At 44.2% G+C, this 17,030-nt stretch overlaps 1 protein-coding gene across 1 annotated transcript in view; it reads right to left on the bottom strand.

Annotated features, from left to right (window-relative positions):
* zfpm1 (zinc finger protein, FOG family member 1) overlaps window positions 1–17,030 on the bottom strand; it is an 85,166-nt gene that overhangs the window by 34,319 nt on the left and 33,817 nt on the right. Inside the window, 2 exon segments of the mRNA XM_034588044.1 lie at window positions 7,413–7,547; window positions 12,897–13,043. Of these exon segments, the coding sequence (XP_034443935.1) occupies window positions 7,413–7,547; window positions 12,897–13,043 (282 nt within the window).

Genomic DNA, 17,030 nt, shown 5'->3' with positions numbered 1-17,030 from the left:
CACTGGGTGTATGGGAGCTGCTGGGCTGATAGCAGCCGGACAGCACGGAGAAATGTTCCTTTAGATTAAGGCCTCGCGTCTATCAATCATCGGGGATGAGGGAGGGATGGAGGGAGGGATGAGGGAGGGATGGAGGAGGGTGACACATCACAGACAGGCTGGAGAGAGGAGTCAGAAGACGAGAGGACACGTGTGACAGAGTGTGGGTGTCACTCAGAATTTGTGCTGTAGATCAAGAGAAGAGGCAGAAGGCCGCGATGCCTTCGAGTGCTCCCGGCACCTGCAGTAAATTACAACCTCTCACTGCACGTACACATCTTCTAGTTCACTGAAACTCGTCACACTGACGGACAACTGAAGGTTCATGAAAAACAAATGAAAATAATAAACCGATATGAATATTGTATCCACATTTAATTTGAAAATACAAAGACATTTTTCACAATTTATTGCCAATTTATAGACTTAACGATTAATCCATCAATTCTAAGAAGTAACTTATGTAGCTGTGTTAATTTAGCCGTCTGGCTAACGAAGCCACAAACCGACAGTGAAGTGAACCGAGGAGACACATCATCCTCCACAAGTTCCCACCGGGTTCCTTTCAGACTGTTTTTGAGGCAACTCGACCGAACTGACAAGACGAGCCCTCAGGGACACATGAGGACCAATCAGATATCCTGAAGCATTTTGATTGACGGGTGGAATTGACAGGGTGCTTGCAGGGAAACCCAGGTTCTGAAGCGAAGGCGTCTGCAGGCTGGAGATATGGAGGCAGAGCAGACGTGGAGTGAGAGTACAGGACGTGGAGGTGTGTGGACGGATGAGGAACCGTTCACTGTGAAACTCAGGCTGGGATCATATTAAACTGTGTCATCATCCAACATGACTCCCCTGATGTCGACCTCCTGCTCCTCTCCCACATCCGGACCTCACCTGACACCACGTCACAGCCTCACACGCCCACTCCATCATCTCATCCTCCGTCACTGGAGAAGACTCCTTCGTATGGCAACATTCAGATTTACCACATTTAACTGCAGAGATTTGGGAATGAAGCTGCGTCTCTAGAACCTGAGCAGCAGACGACGAGGCTTACAAAGTGCTTTTTAAATATATTCAGTGGTAATTATAATTATTTGGTTAGTTTGAGCAGGAAAGAGAAATGAAATGGATCATTTAATGTTTCCTCATTGGTTGATTTAAGTAATTGGGCATAAACTTCAACATTAAATACATAATATATCAGGGGATCAAAATATGAATTCAGTTCATCTTCTTGGGACCATCATCCATTCACTAATTCAAGATATTTAAGTGGAATTAAATGTCTCTTTCATTTGATGTTCATTATAAAAAAATGAAAACAAACAAACTCAACTTGTAATAAATTAAAATGACCTTTTAACAGAAACGTTAAGATTTGTTAAAACATTTTCTACGTCAAACTCAAACCTGTGATTCTTCCAGCGACTTCACACTGAGCCCAGCTGTCATTTCTTCATTTCACATCTCCCTCATCTCTCCATCTCTTAACCTCACCCACCTCTAATTTCACTATCTGAATTACACCTCTTCAAATCTCTCACCCCTCATCCCTCGCTCTCGATGATCCTTAAACATTCGCCCCTCTCTCACCCTTCATTAGTTATCTCTGCACGCTAAACTCAATATTCCTCTTTATTCCAAACCACTCCTCGTGGTCCTCCTCCCTCCTCAGCTTCTCCTCCTCTATGTCCTTTCTCCCAGATCCAGATCATCCAGGCTCCAGTTCAGAGCGACTAACTTTGGCTTTGAAACGTTGCTGTTAAGTCCTAAAATGTTTTTCCATCAATAATCGTTTCATGAAACAGTGTTCTTGTTGTTTGCCGTGACATTCTTTTACTGCTGCTGAGTTTATGACCATTTACGTAAAGATGGTATAATCTGTTCCACTGAGCAGCAGTGAACCATTATTTTTTATTATTGATAAATCTGCTGCTTATTTTCCATGACTTTTAATCGTTCGGTCTTGAAATTGGCAGAACACTACGGAAAATGAACGTCACAGATTCCCAGAGTCCCAGCTGACGTCTTCAAATTGCTTTTTTCTTAAATTAAATCGTATTATCGCACCAGACAAAGAGAAGCAGTAAATCCCCGCAGCTGAGAAACCGTGACAAAAGAACATTTGGTATTTTTACTTGACAAATAATCTATTATGTCAACACCAGAGCTATTAAACACTATAAAAAGTGATCCCATCCCGCTGTGTGTTTTTCTTGCCTCAGTGTGTGACATGAATGGGGAAGTGGTTCCTCTATGGGACCAATCCCCCCCCCCCTCAGGAAGCCGTGAGGCTCGGTGGATGTTTTCCTGCTTACCCAGCGTTCCTCACTGCTTATCCTCCCCAACAGAGTTATTTCAAATACCTGTAAAAAGCATTTTACTGGCTGTCGTAATGATGGCAGTTATTATTACCTCTGTGAGTGTCTGTGTGTGTGTGTAGAATTACACTGGAGCATAAAGTCTCACTGTAGCTTATAATGCTGCTGACAGACTAATTTATTGAGGTTGAGGACAGCGAGATGTTGGCGGAGTCGCATTTGCATAACCTGCCTGAAAAGTATCAGGTGAACCCGGATCACTTCGTCCGCCTGAGATAAAACCAGAGAGTAAAAAAAGATGGACGACGCGTCCTCCAATCCAATTAAAACCAAACATCAGTTTGATGAGAATTAGATTAAATGGTAGAAACTGTCCTTGAGAAACATTCATTTAACGTTTACTTTGATCAATGTCCCATCTGCTAACATGGAGGACGCGGGGTTTATGAACTGTACAGAAGCCAGCCACCAGGGGGCGATCAAAATTAATGTGGCTTCACTTTTGGGAGCCGTCGTCTTTTTGATTTGACGCTTTTCCCTTTCACTCATATTCATTATCTGCTGGATGTTTGGGTTATTTTCGACGTTTCCTCGGATTTAAACCACTTCCACCGCTCAGTGAAACGTCCTCTCTTCCTCTGTACGCAGCAGTGAAAGGAGAGAATGTGTGGCGACCGCCAGCCGGAATGACAAGGGATTACTGTGACACCCGTTTTGCATATCAAGAATTTTAAGCAGCAAGGGAGAAAATATTGAACCCTCCAGCTCGCAAGGTCATTCAGAAGATACTTCTTCCCCTCCTCCTCCTCCTCCTCCTCCTCCTCTTCATAATTTATTTTGCATATCATGCAGTATGGACAGACTGAAGATTAAAAAGGCGGCTTTAGCATATCTCTCCATCCCTGATAGGAGCGAGCTCCCACCTAGACTTCTCCTCAACACCGTGCCACCGCCGCCGCCGCCGCCTCGTCAAAGTGACCGAGGACACGCTCACACCCGACGTCTCCATTGTTTCAACACGAAACTACCAAACCGCAGAAGCCTGAGACATTTAAAAGCTTATTGTCCTTTTATTTTCCAATGTTTTTTCACATCAATCGACGCCGTTGGCAGAAATTGGTGGAGCAAAACAAGAAGCATCACCCCGACTATCATCAGAGAGGAGGAATTTATTCAGATTGACATGTAAACAACTCATTACGTGAGGAGGAGACGGCGGATTGAAACACTCCGTGTCCAGTAATGAACTGTGATTATCTGTGAGCAGGAACAAAACGAGGATGAATTTAAATCGTCTGCTGTTGTTTTCCCTGTTTCATGTTAATATCAGAACGAGACAAGGAATTATTTAAATAAGTTTCTTCAAGATATTCATCACGAGGTTAGAAAACAAACTGTGAGCAGAAAATTAAAGAAAAACCTTCATAGTGAGGAACGTGAGTTTTTCAGACTAAAATAAATCTCACAAATAAAATTAAATTGATTGATTGACTCAGTGAATAAATATATTTATTACATGAGACTGTGTGGAAACATGATGGTAAAACAAAGAATTGTGATAATAGGTAATTGAAAACGCTGCAGCTGTCAACATTAAAAATAAGATAATAAAATCGTATAATAAAAAAATTCCATTGATAAAAAAAGATTTAGTGATATTTCCAGGACGATCTTGTTTTCAGGTCGTGAGAATTTGATCCTTTTCATTGTCGGAACTAATAAAAACAAACGATTTAAAAATCACACTAAGCTCTTAGACATTGAAATTTGTATTTTCCAATATTCTCTGTAATAAAAAAATATTATTCAATGAATTGTTAAAAAGGTCTGTAGATTAACTGGTAATGAAAATAATAGCCACAGGTCATAATTTCTACAAAGAAGATCCGTCCGCACGGTTTAAATCTGTCACTGACGGATGCAAATAATTATTTCTCCAGGTTAATCAATGAAGTCATTAATCTCTCTCATAAGGTCTTTGTTTGACGTTTGATTGACAGCTCACCCACCACATCAACTCAATAAAACTGAAATAAGAAGCAAATCTTCACATTTGGAAACTGATCATCAATATTTTCTGTCAGTCGTGCGTTCGTGTTATTATCTCCACAGAAATGTTAGGATGAGAAAAAGGCTTAATCTGCCGCTCTTGACTGTGACGCTGACGACAAAGATGTTTGAATAACTGATTCAATCCAACAACACAGGAGCTGGATGTAAAAACATTAACCTGAATAAAATAAGGCCTTGACTTCACTACTGTTCAAAACACCTCCGTCCCCCCCCCCCCCCTTGTTGGGGCCAGCCAGGCCAGTAGGTAGCGATAAAGTTTACATCAGCGATCCGTCAAATACCAGAGAACAACGCTGTGGTCGAGGGAACATTACCAGTGTAATGTGGTGCAGTGATGCTATATTTAGCTGCTAACTTGCAAATGTATATAGTGCGAACCCAACATAGAGGAACTGGTATAACTGGTAAATAGTGCTGCTGTTTCTGGTACGTGCTCTTTGCACAAAGCAGCAGAGGACGTGTGAAGTACACTGGAAAACGCTCCGTTGCACACGATCACACAGAAACCAGAGTTTTTAACATCTGCACTTTGTGGAAACGTGCATTTTGCAAAGAGTTGGAACGCCGTGAAACAACAAATCAACGTCCCGTGAGACAAACCAAGTGATCTGCATAAAGGTTATAGCGACAGTAACCGCTCCACGGGCCCCAGAGGCCTCGGAGCGACCAAACTGGAAAAACCCTCACGAGATTAAAAGCTTGAAACTTCTGGTCCCTGGAGCACGAGTGTCTAAAAACAGTGAGAAACGAGTGGAATGCCAAAACTCCCCGCAGATAAAAAAACATGCCCCTGTTTATTTCCACACCAGCCATAACCTCTTCCTCTCATCTGTTTATGGGAACGTGTGTGATACACGGCGAACACTCTGTAAGAACAAGAGCACATTAGCCGGCTGATTCCGGTCCCGCGTGACACGCAGCACAAAGAAGAAGAGACGGGAAACAATGACAAGATGGAGAAAAAGAGGGAGAGACGTACGGAGGGTGGAGAGGAGGGGGTGGTGGGCTGTTAACGGGGTTGTTAGTGGTGATGGAGAGACCAGAGGAGGAGAAGGTGGATGGATGGAGGGAGGGAGGGAGGGAGGGAGGAAGGGGAGGCTTGACGATAAGAGAAAAATTCAGACCGGTCAAAGTTTCCTTTTTGCCAATCGTGCTCCTGATAAAGACAGCGCCTGCTCCGGAGCTGATAGAGGGGCTATCTCTCTCCCTTACTCTCTCTCCCCCCCCCCGCCTCCCTCCCCCTCTCATCCATTCCCCTGCCTCACTCGCCCGGCAGTTAGTTTGTGAGGAGGAGAGGAAGGAAGGGAGGAAAAAAAAACCAGGGGCCCTATCAGTGCGCATCATAGTGCCACCATCAACCAGCCACCGCGCAGCAATTAATATCGCTCCAATTACTGTTAAAGGGACAAGGCTGGGACAGGACGATAATGAACACATCCTCTCTTCCCCACCAGAGGAATTAAAATACATGCGCACACACACACACACACACACACACACACACACACACACACACACACACACACACACACACACACACACACACACACACACACACACACACACACACACACACACACACACACACACACGAGGCTGTATAGACACACACGTGCAGAGACGTACATAAAACGTGCGCAGCTTGAAAAGGAAATAATGTGAGATAGAGCGGTAATCTTCGTGCATTGTTTAACTCATTGAAGACAACAGACACAGAGAAATAAATAACCAAACAGAGCTCGATAAGAGAGGAAATAAATAATAAAATTATGGCGATTTACTTGTTATCTCCTCTTATACTTCTCTCTCCCTGAGTCAGTGTGTGTGTGTGTGTGTGTGTGTGTGTGTGTGTGTGTGTGTGTGTGTGTGTGTGTGTGTGTGTTTGTGTTTGTGTGTGTGTGTGTGTGTGTGTGTGCCTGTGTGTGTTACGACTTGAATACATTCACCCTGGTCTGTCATATTCACATCTCCTACAGGGGAACGGTACAACAACACAACTGGTCCTGAAAGATGCTCACAAGGAACATCTCCGAGACACACAGACAAACAGATGCTGTCAGACGAGCACTGAACTCTGGGTAATCTCCAGAGATTCTCCAGACGCACAGCATGCGAGAACACAAACGTCCAGAGGCTCCGGACTTTCTCCAGAGATTCTCCTGCAGCTCCCGACTAGAAGCAGCAGGAGAGTCGGAGTGAGGCCATGTGAGAACACAGCAGCAGATTCCCTGGAGGATTCACAGCGAACGGGCGTGTTGATGGTGTTTCTCGACAGACGGACACATAGAAGACGCCAACTTGGAAAGACGAGCTTTTGGTGTTAAGGGCTGATGCCGAGGTCAATGTTCTGTAAACGTTACGTCCTGCTTCCTTCAAGCTGCAGCAGCCTTCACTCAAACGTTCTGGAGATTTCTTTACTTATTCTTAACATTTGAAAGACAAACAGGAAGTCCTCAAGTGAACACTTTGAAGATATTCTGTTGAGGTTCATGCAAACAGGACAACTGGACGGTGAGACAACCCAGGAACCAAACGCCTCCAGCCGCACACAAGTCCAAACTAGAACTTCTACAAAGCTGAGGAGCACGCGTCCACTAACTGTTCTGGACATACGCCCAGTGTCCGCCCAGTGTCCGCCCAGTGTCCGCCCAGTGTCCGCCCAGCTCAACCAGTACCAGCTGTACATCAGTGAAGGTGGTGACAGCCGCCATTGGGATTATCTCCCAGCGGTTTAATGGATGTTGAACATTTCCTGACTGACGACCTGACGGAACATTTAACCTTAAATAGATGTTTTTTTTACAGTCAGAGTTGTGGAAGGTGAATGAATGTGTTTCCCAATATTTACCATTGGTCATGAAAAGTTATGAAAGTTTTGTTTTTATTTGCTCGACCCTGAATGTGAACCCATCTTGAAAGATTTCCTCATCGGACCATGTGAGTGAACTCCAGAAACTAGTTGAGCGTACTGACCTGGACCCCTCCACGGTGCCTCGTCTTCATCCTCCCCCTCCTCTTCCTCCTCCCCAGCGCTGTGTCTCCGTCCTCGCTCGTCCCCGTCCTCATCTTCATTGTTGGTGCCTCCTCGTGACTCCTGCGTCTTTGGCTCTAGATACACAAGACAACACAGTTAAACATGTTATTTAAACATGTTATTGACTCCCCAGCTCAAAATGTCAGATCGGCTTTCTCCAGGGACAAAGGTGTGTGTGTGTGTGTGTGTGTGTGTGTGTGTGTGTGTGTGTGTGTGTGTGTGTGTGTGTGTGTGTGTGTGTGTGTGTGTGTGTCTGGGTAGTGGCTGTTCCTGTCTACTGATCAAAAGCAGCGGTGAAATGACTCCCTGAGCTGTGTAACACGACGCCTCACCACACCAGATCCACCCTTTGATTCTGCTGCACCTCCAGAATCAAAGAGTCGACACAAACCACTTCTTCACTTTCTGCACCTTCACCCTCCTCGTTGTTTATTAGGTTTTCCACCTATTTTTCTTTTTATTCTCTCGTCATCCGTTACCCAGAATCCCTCCCTCTCCTCTCCTCCTCCTCCCCGAGTAGGTGGCTCGCTTTTTCCTCTCTTCAATCTTTCTATCTCCTCCTGCTCCTCCTCCTCCTCCTCCCTTCATCCTGTCACCTTCAGTAGACACGGAGGCTGCCTGTGTTCTTCTAATCAGCAGTGATATCACTGCCATTGATCAAGCTGATTACACAGACTCCTGCTCGCTGATCAAACACTTCGTTGTTCTGCACGTGGACCTGTGTGTGTGTGTGTGTGTGTGTGTGTGTGTGTGTGTGTGTGTGTGTGTGTGTGTGTGTGTGTGAACCCTGACCTTTGCCTCCTCTCTGGTATCAGTTCATCCTCTCTATTAGCAGGACTGTTGATTAGTTAGATCAGATGAATAGTTACATCACAGCTCCTCTGGTTATCTGAGGTGAACATCTCTCTCTCTGCTCTTCATCATCACCATCACCATCATCATGAGGGTAAAGGTCACAGTGGATCACAAACATCTCTCTGTCGTCCAACACAATAAAACGATCTCTGTGCTGTCGTATCAAACTCTCCTAATACTGGTGACCTTCGTAATCAGTCATGTGACGACACATGTGAAGCAGCAAAGTCCACGTCAGGAAGAGGTCAGGGTCAAACCCCCCCCCCACCACCAAACAACTTCAATGTATTTTTACGATTGTTACCGTGACGACAGAAATGTGTCACACCGACTGATCGGACGAAATATTGTTGCCATGACAACATCAGTTGATTTAGACAGATTAGCAGGAAACCTAGAAGAACCCATGTTGATCAAGATCAGGGGGTTTTCACTTTCTTTAACACTGTGAGATTTACATCAATTTCTCAGAAGATAATAAGTGAATCTTGTTGAAAAACTAAAATGGAGGAATTAAAATCGTTGGGCTGTTGGGCTTTGGAGGACGTGTGCGTTTCTATTATGGTCTGTATCTGCTCCAGGTTTTTATTAAAGTGACGTCAGCGTAACTCTGGATTTAAAAATCACTTCCTCTACTTCCTGACTCCCTCTGTCCTTTGTCTCAATCCTCATCCTTCTCATAACTTCTGCCCTCCTCTTCCTCTTCCTCCTCCTCCTCCTCCTCCTCCTCTCATTCGTTCTGGAGCTGTCCCCGTCTCCAGCCTCCACCCCCCCACCTCAGCCGTCTGCACAAAGACCATGTTTACTCTTGCATTCCCACTCCGATAAACAGCGATAGCTCCCGATCAATAGTGGCCATAAACGCCCTGTGACCACGTGACGCAGACACACCCCGTCCTTATTAATGCAACAGTTGTGAGATGGGATCAGCATTGTCAAATAAATCAACACACACACTCACACTCACACTCACACACACACACACACACACACAATCCATCTTCATGTCACATCCACCTTTCAACCTCATCCACACGCAAACACTCATACGTGGCAACATGGATGTACACAGTCTTAAGCAAGCAGGTCCCCCCCCCCCTCACACACACACATTTAAACACACACCTCCCCCCCCCCCCGCCTAAACAGTGCCATTATTTTCAGCTATAAATCACATTGAATGGCACATTGATTTTATCCTGCAGGGGCTGGAGCGAGGGAGGGGAGCTGGAGACACAGTTATTGCGTTTAATATTATCAATATTATCTCCCATATCATCTCAGACAGGGAGGCAGGTATCAGGAGGAGTCGACAGACACTTTTCTACCAGCCAACACCCCCCCCCACCCCACCCCCATCGCAAGACAGTCTCCATCAATCTGATAAGCTGAACTTCCCCTGTCACACCTGCAGGGCAAAGTCACCCGACAATATCGCCTCCCAACTTCTAGAGCCCGCCACACGTTTCTGTCTCTTGTGTCTTCTGCACGGTTTCTTTACACATCTGTGTTCCCTGACATTTCCAGATCAGGGAACAGTCTTCACAGACCTGCTGGTGTCATTTGGTGTCGCAGGTAAAAGGGAACGGGAGAAACCGGAGGAGCCTGAGCTTGTGTCGTCTCTCCGCGTCCACACTGAATCCATTCAGCCACAAACACACACATTCAGTGTTTAAGTCTAAAATAACAAAGTGTGAATGAGGCCGAAGCTTTTTACACACTCTGAAGAGAGGATTTCCTCCCATTAGTGTTGCTGCTGATGGTGTGAAACAGGACTTTAGCATTACTGATGTATGTCAGTGTGAGATTTCATCAGTTTATCATTTCATCATCATCATTATTATCAGTTAGAATTAAACTTTAATTAAAAGGAATGAAAATTGAAAAGGTTTTTTTGGTGGAATAAATACTTCGAGTTCAAACTTGACTTTTTTTACATTAAATTGTATAAAATATTATTTTCTCCATTAATCGGCCGATTGTTTTGTCTGAAATTTATTGTTAATGATGGTCAGAACGAGTCGAAAGAGCCAGATTGATCAGGTAAATTCAAACACACACACACACACACACACACACACACACACACACACACACACACACACACACACACACACACACACACACACACACACACACACACACACACACACAGTTATGTCAGCCTGCTGGAAAACACGAGGACGTTCTGTGTGCGTTTCTTTATGGGGTCGGACGGGGTCAGTTTATCAGACTTCACTGAACAGAAACGCAGATGAAGTCCGGATCTAAAATGTGGCAAAGTGAATTTTGTGATTGAATTTAAAATGTTCACAAGATTTGTCATTTAGGATTTTTGTTGTAAACATGACAAACACTTCTTTGGCGTCCGAATATCCTGGAGGACAAACCCACGATGGTTCCAGTGAAATCCAGCGTGATCTCAAGCTGCTGGTTTTTATTTATATTTCAGGAGATAGAGATCAGTAAAATTAGTCTCCCTTTCGTCCTCTGCATGTGTGTGTGTGTGTCTTTGTGTGAGGTTACTATCAGTTTAAACCAAAATCATAATGTGGCAAATGTCTGCAATTAGCATTTATTAAAATGTCTCTATTTGTCTGTGTCGTAGAATCAAATCTGTGGATTCCACAGATCCACCAGTGCTGCAGCTTGTGAGAAAACAGTCGACTTCACAACAGACGCACGAAGCAGCGACGTTACGTCCAACACGAACACCTTCGATTCACATCGAAACAGAACAGCAGCGTTTCCTCCGTCTGAGAGAAGCTGAATCTGTCAAATATCTGTTTGTTTTCCTTTCAAAATTACTTGAATGAAATCATTTCATCGATACTGCGCATGTACCGATTAGAACTGTCCATCATAACGAAACCCGGAGAGGTCACGGCCTCCGGCATCTGTTTGTGCATCACACACTTGTTCCTGTTTCACCACTGATCACATTGTGGTAAAACACGTAAATTTAACAAGAAAAAAAAGAAAATGGAGAGCTCAACAATTACAGAGTTCAAACTGAGGTGACACGACTGAGTAATCAGTCAAGAGGTGGATTTTATCAGGTTTCCTGTGATGTACAAGTGCGATCGGCGTGTAACGGAAAAAAAAAAGGAACTTCGCTCGTTTCGGCGGGTCGCTGCAACTGTCGGGCGATTCTGAGAAGAGAGGGGGAGGGGGGGGGGATAAAAACAAACCCCACAACAGAGAGAGAGACGCACTGAGCAGATGTTCAAGTCTTCCTCAGTAAAGTTGTGTGTCGGTCGGTGTGTGTGTGTGTTCATTAATGTAGTGGCTGTGTGTCGGGCTGAGGAGGGGGAGTTATAGAGAGAACACAGTGCTCGGTGCTGTGTTTTTCTTGCTTAAGTTATCAGGGCGGTTATCGCCAGTGTGTGTGTGTGTGTGTGTGTGTGTGTGTGTGTGTGTGTGTGTGTGTGTGTGTGTGTGTGTCTCTTCCAGATGGTGGATAAGAGGCCTTGCCTTTATTAGCCAGTGTTGGCCAGATAAAGACCTGGTATTGATCCCAGGTTGAAAGAGCAGGTTCGTCAAACATGGCTGATTTACAGGGAACTGATAATGGCAGCACTGGGCAACCGAGGAACCCCAGAAGAGAGAGAGAGGGGAGTAAATCAACAGTGCAGTGGGGACGTGTGTGTGTCTGTGTGTGTGTGTGTGTGTGTATAAATATAATCATACACACACACTTGTACATATAAAAGAAACAAAGAGTAAGTAAGTTTGCAATCGACAGGCGACTCTGCTCACGTGTGCAGTCTGCCTGACTTCTCCCATCTTCTTCTTCTTATACAATCTAATACACACATAACCCCCCCTCACCTCACCTCACACACACACAAACACACACACACACACACACACACACACACACTGCCGCCTCCACACACACACACACACACACACACACACACACCTCTAGCTAATCTATAATCTCGTCTCGATTAGCACCTGACAGAATTTCCATGGGTTTATCAAACCAAGCCAACCAACAGACGCTTATCACTTCCAGCCCCAAAATTTCACAAGAGCAGGAATTTTTGAGATTAAAAAAACACAGCTAGTGAAATCTTGAATAAGTCAAAAGAATATGACTGAAAACTCTGCTATCACACAGTGGAGGGGAGGAGGGGTGGGGGGGTAGGTGGGGTGGGGGGGGGGATAAGAGGTGCATGAAGGGGCAGATCCACTGGAACCAAGATTGAACCTTGTGAATTCTTTTTTTTTTTCTTCTTCTTATTCGTTTAGACACAATAGAGATAAAGTTGTGATACAAACAGAAAGCTGCAGCCTCACGGTGTGTGTTTGGTTCTCCTCCTCGTCTCTGGGTGACGTTAACCGTCTGCTGACAGATAACAGGTAGACCGGAGATCTGCTGCTAACCACTAACACCTGCCAGCAAACTGCATGTGTGGGGTTTTGATTGGTGGAGGCTGATGTGAATCTTCGTCAGTTTTCAAACCCATGATTTGTCTCCAGACTGCAGATTATTTAAGTGTATGTATGTGAGCGACTGTACACACTGGGCATCTATTTTAGTTATGAATGTTCCTCCTCACCTTCGTTGTACAGTGGCGTGTATGACGGGGGGCTGGAGCTGTCGCCCTCCAATGAATCGTCCGGGTCCGAGACTCCGCCCTCTTCTCCCGATAGGCTGTGGCTGTCCAGTGTGTTTTCCTCGCCACCGTCGAGATCCCCGAGGGAACCTGCAGGAGGAAGAGGAGGGAACGTGAACACCTGAGTCCGTACGGCTGAGACATGCGAGGAGCTGACTCCAAAACAAGAACAACGAAAACTGAGATGAGGTGAACATCATCAACACGTCTGCTGCTGGGACGCGGTATTTGCGTCCTCCAGAGAATTTCAGGAAAATGTCCAGGAGTTCAGTGCATGTCTGAGAGCAGCATGAGCCACAAAAAAAGAATTTCATATCAGAGCACCAAATACTCAGAAATAATGAGTATAATAAAAATAAAGAAGCTCCACAGGGAATAATAAGGTTCACATAATAATATCACACCAGAAGTCTGCAGGATGTGAGTTTAATTATCTTTCCTTTGGGCCTTGAGTCCAAACAGGGAGGAGGAAAAATAAAGTTCCTCTACGTGTGAGCAGCACTGAGACTGTGAGACAGGAAAAACACCCTAAACACACTGATCCTCCTTTTTTTAAATGAACTAATTCCACAAAAAAAAAAAAACAAGGTTTTGAGAATTGGACATGCTGAACAATCTAATCCAGAAGATTAATAGCAAGAAGCCAAGGGGGACCTTAAAGCCAAATTACAGTATACCTAAAAATGTAGCTAAGAGAGTGATTAGCGCAGGGCTGATCTATATCAATTACAGTTTCATAATCCCTGCTGACCACAGTAATTATACACTACTTTTGATCTATTTTAGCCCGTTTGAAGATTACACCCACATAAAAATGGAGTCAGTTAATATGAATTTAATGTGACTTTTTTTTTTAAATTGCCTCGTTAATAACACTCAGTCTGGAGCACGAGGGCGTCGAGCTGCTGTGACGCTGCATTAAGAGCTCCACGCGCTGAACTGTACAGCGCTGTTCACCAGACGCATTTGGCCTCTGTGTCTAAAGGAGTTGCAGTTATTAGTGTTTCAAGGCTCGCCGCCTCCATTATGCTCGTCTGCATCAGATGACACGCTTCATTCTGGGTTCCCGAGAGGACGCCACCAGAGAATTATTAATTCAAGGTAACCGTTTCCTTTAAGAGGATTATAGGGAGCGGCGGAGTGGAGCGGGAAAAAACGGTTAACGAGCTGCCGAGGGTGAAAACGGCTCACGCACACGACGACAGTGTCCTGGAAAGTCGAGGAGGGAGGGACGCGTTGTTGTTGAGTAACTGAAATGAATACAGAGGTTTCATTCCCCACCGTCTCCCCCTCCATCCAGACAGGTTGTAAATTAATTTCCATTAGGTTGTGTTGAACGAACGGGGAGGGGGGGGGGGGGGGGGGGATTGTTTCAGAGCTAAAGCCGTGACTAGGGGCGTATATATTTACAATACTGGAACAAAAGGAGTCTATAATCTATACAAAGCACACAACAATACCCGTGAATAAAGAAGCTTGTAGAAGAAGGGAGAGGCAATTTTTCTAATTCTGTTAATTTCACTTCCAAAGCAATTAAAAGCAAGCAGAGATAATGCTGGGAAACAATCGCCGAGTGAGAAAGTGTTTCTGTCTTTGTAAATGAAACATCTTTAGGCTAATTTCAACTTCCACGCCTGCATGGTTCACTCTAATTTCAGATAAAATTAACACAGCTAGATTTGGACCTTCATAAAGAACGAGTAGAGGAGACGGAAAAAAGAAGATCGATCCTGAACACAATATTTTTAGAATTAGGTCTATGTCGCCTGAGCTTTGCTAGATCTAATTTTCAGTATCTATAAGGACATTTTCATACAATTAATTTTCCTTTAATCATAATTGTACAAAGGGACTTCTCGGTATAAAATTCCAATTATATTTCCTGTTTAAAATGTAAGTTTGAATTATGATTTCTCCCCTCATTACGGCTCTGGTTTAATGAATCAATCACTGCATCACCGCTTTCAGACGTCAAATTGCGCGGAAAAAGTTTTCGGCCCCACTTTCTGTCGTCTTTTATCCAAGGAGAAACGCTCCCTCTTCCCCGTCCTGCCTCGGATGGTTGGCAGGGAGGATATAACCCCGGTGATAAGTGCGCCACATTCTACTTCATTTCCCAGTTTAAAAGTTAAAGCCTTATTAATTGTTACAGGCTGATATCCACCGGAAAAATTGGACTGGAGTTACTGGAGAGATGGAGGAATAACAGAAGGCACAGCCCACATCTGTATCTCTGCAGGAAGCACATGAATTAGGTTGACACTTATCCAGCAGCACCAGTGAAAATGAAATTCAGGAAACACTTTGCATCAGTTCCTGGACACAGAAGAACTCGAGGGTTTGAAGAAAAAAAAAAAAATGTCCAGAACAAACTGCTCCTTCGCGAGAGCTCGACCTCAAAGCAACGACAGAAACGATTCTGGGTCAAAATGTGCATCTGCCTAAAGAAAGACGCTGCGTAGGAGTGAAGAGCTGAGAAGGTTTAACAAACACGAACACAGACAGAAATCTAATCAAGTGGGAAACTCAAAATGAAGCTGCAACAAATTATTGATTTCTCTATCAATCATTTTCTGATTAATCACACGTGCATCACAGAGCGCCACAGGAAGTTGTTCCTGCCCCAATTAATCTGCAATAACCACTTACCTGTTCTTTATACTGTATTATAATATACACACGTACATATACATATAGTAGTACAATGCGCAAAATGCACATGTTTTCACATAATTTAAATTTATATATATTATACTTTTTGTCTGTATACATTTCTATATTTGGTTGGAACAACTGTAACAAAACTCAATTTCCCCCGAGGATCAATAAGGTATTTAAGATTCTGACTATTTTACTGAAATTAAAACATCTAACACTAGTTTATATAAACAATGGTGGCATCTTCAGTTTTATTTCTGATTTAACATTTTAAATGCTTTTAATTTATATAAATCTGATACTTAGTGTAGGAAACCTATTTTCTTATTTGCTAAATGATGTCAAGTCTCTCAAACTTTAATACAATTTATTTAAGAGACAATAAGATCAAATAATTTATAAAACACACCAACTTTTCTTCTGCTTCAATTTTCAGACACAATTTTGAGAAATAACCAGCGAACATAAATTACTAAATGGATAAATTGATAGAAACTAACTGAGCACATCAATCAGCTGAAGCAGAAATAAATTGTTGATAATAATAATCGATGAAATGTTCTTGTGATTTTTGAACCATGCTTGTGAGGATTTGTTGGTTTTCTGGGGCTGTTCAGAAAAATCTGTACAATGCAGCCGACCTCATGAGACCAAACTGAAGAGCGGGACGTGAAGTGTCCCACTCGTGAGACTCTGAACATAGTGGTTCGGTCTGATCTCTCAACTGAAGACGATGAGTGAAACAATGCGCAGGACAGACGTGGTGTCGGAGCTGCAGCGCCGCAGCCGTCTGCCTCGGAGGTGCGAGAAGAGGCAGAACAAAGTGCTGCGGCTGATGAAGGCACCAGAGATACTGCTTTATTAACTCTCTGTCCACATCAAACCTGCAGCGAGCAGCGAGCTGATTAAACACAGAGACAACACACATCAAACCTGCGTGCTCAACAAGCCTGATTAAACAGACGCAAGCCGCGCCGCTCTCACGCTAATAACCCGCCGCACTAAGAAAGAAAAAACATAAGACCTGAAAGCAAGAGAAGGAGTGTGGAGGGGGAGAGGGGGAGCGGGGGAGAGGAGTACTTGTATCAGACAATCACAGACTTGAGAAGAGAAACATAAAAAGAGGATATTTAGAGAAAGAATGGGGGAGAGAGTGGGAGGCGGCGGGGGGGAAGGTAGCTGACACAGAGTCACCCCCTGGAGAGGAGCCACTTATTGATCAGAGTGGAGAGAATTACCCACTGAGGAAATACTTTTAATCAACTTTTCACTTTAAACAACATCTCAACGCTGCATGGGCTCTTATCACAGCTCCATGCCCCCCCCCCCCACAGGAGGAACCATCCACACAGACCCTGATATCGATCCATTATATTCAGCTTCAATAAAAATCAGCTTTCTTCTCCTCGGCCTTTGGGA

Source organism: Hippoglossus hippoglossus, chromosome 6, assembly GCF_009819705.1.
Source record: "Hippoglossus hippoglossus isolate fHipHip1 chromosome 6, fHipHip1.pri, whole genome shotgun sequence".
NCBI classification, from domain to species: domain Eukaryota; kingdom Metazoa; phylum Chordata; class Actinopteri; order Pleuronectiformes; family Pleuronectidae; genus Hippoglossus; species Hippoglossus hippoglossus.
This window is presented reverse-complemented; position numbering and strand designations above follow the sequence as displayed.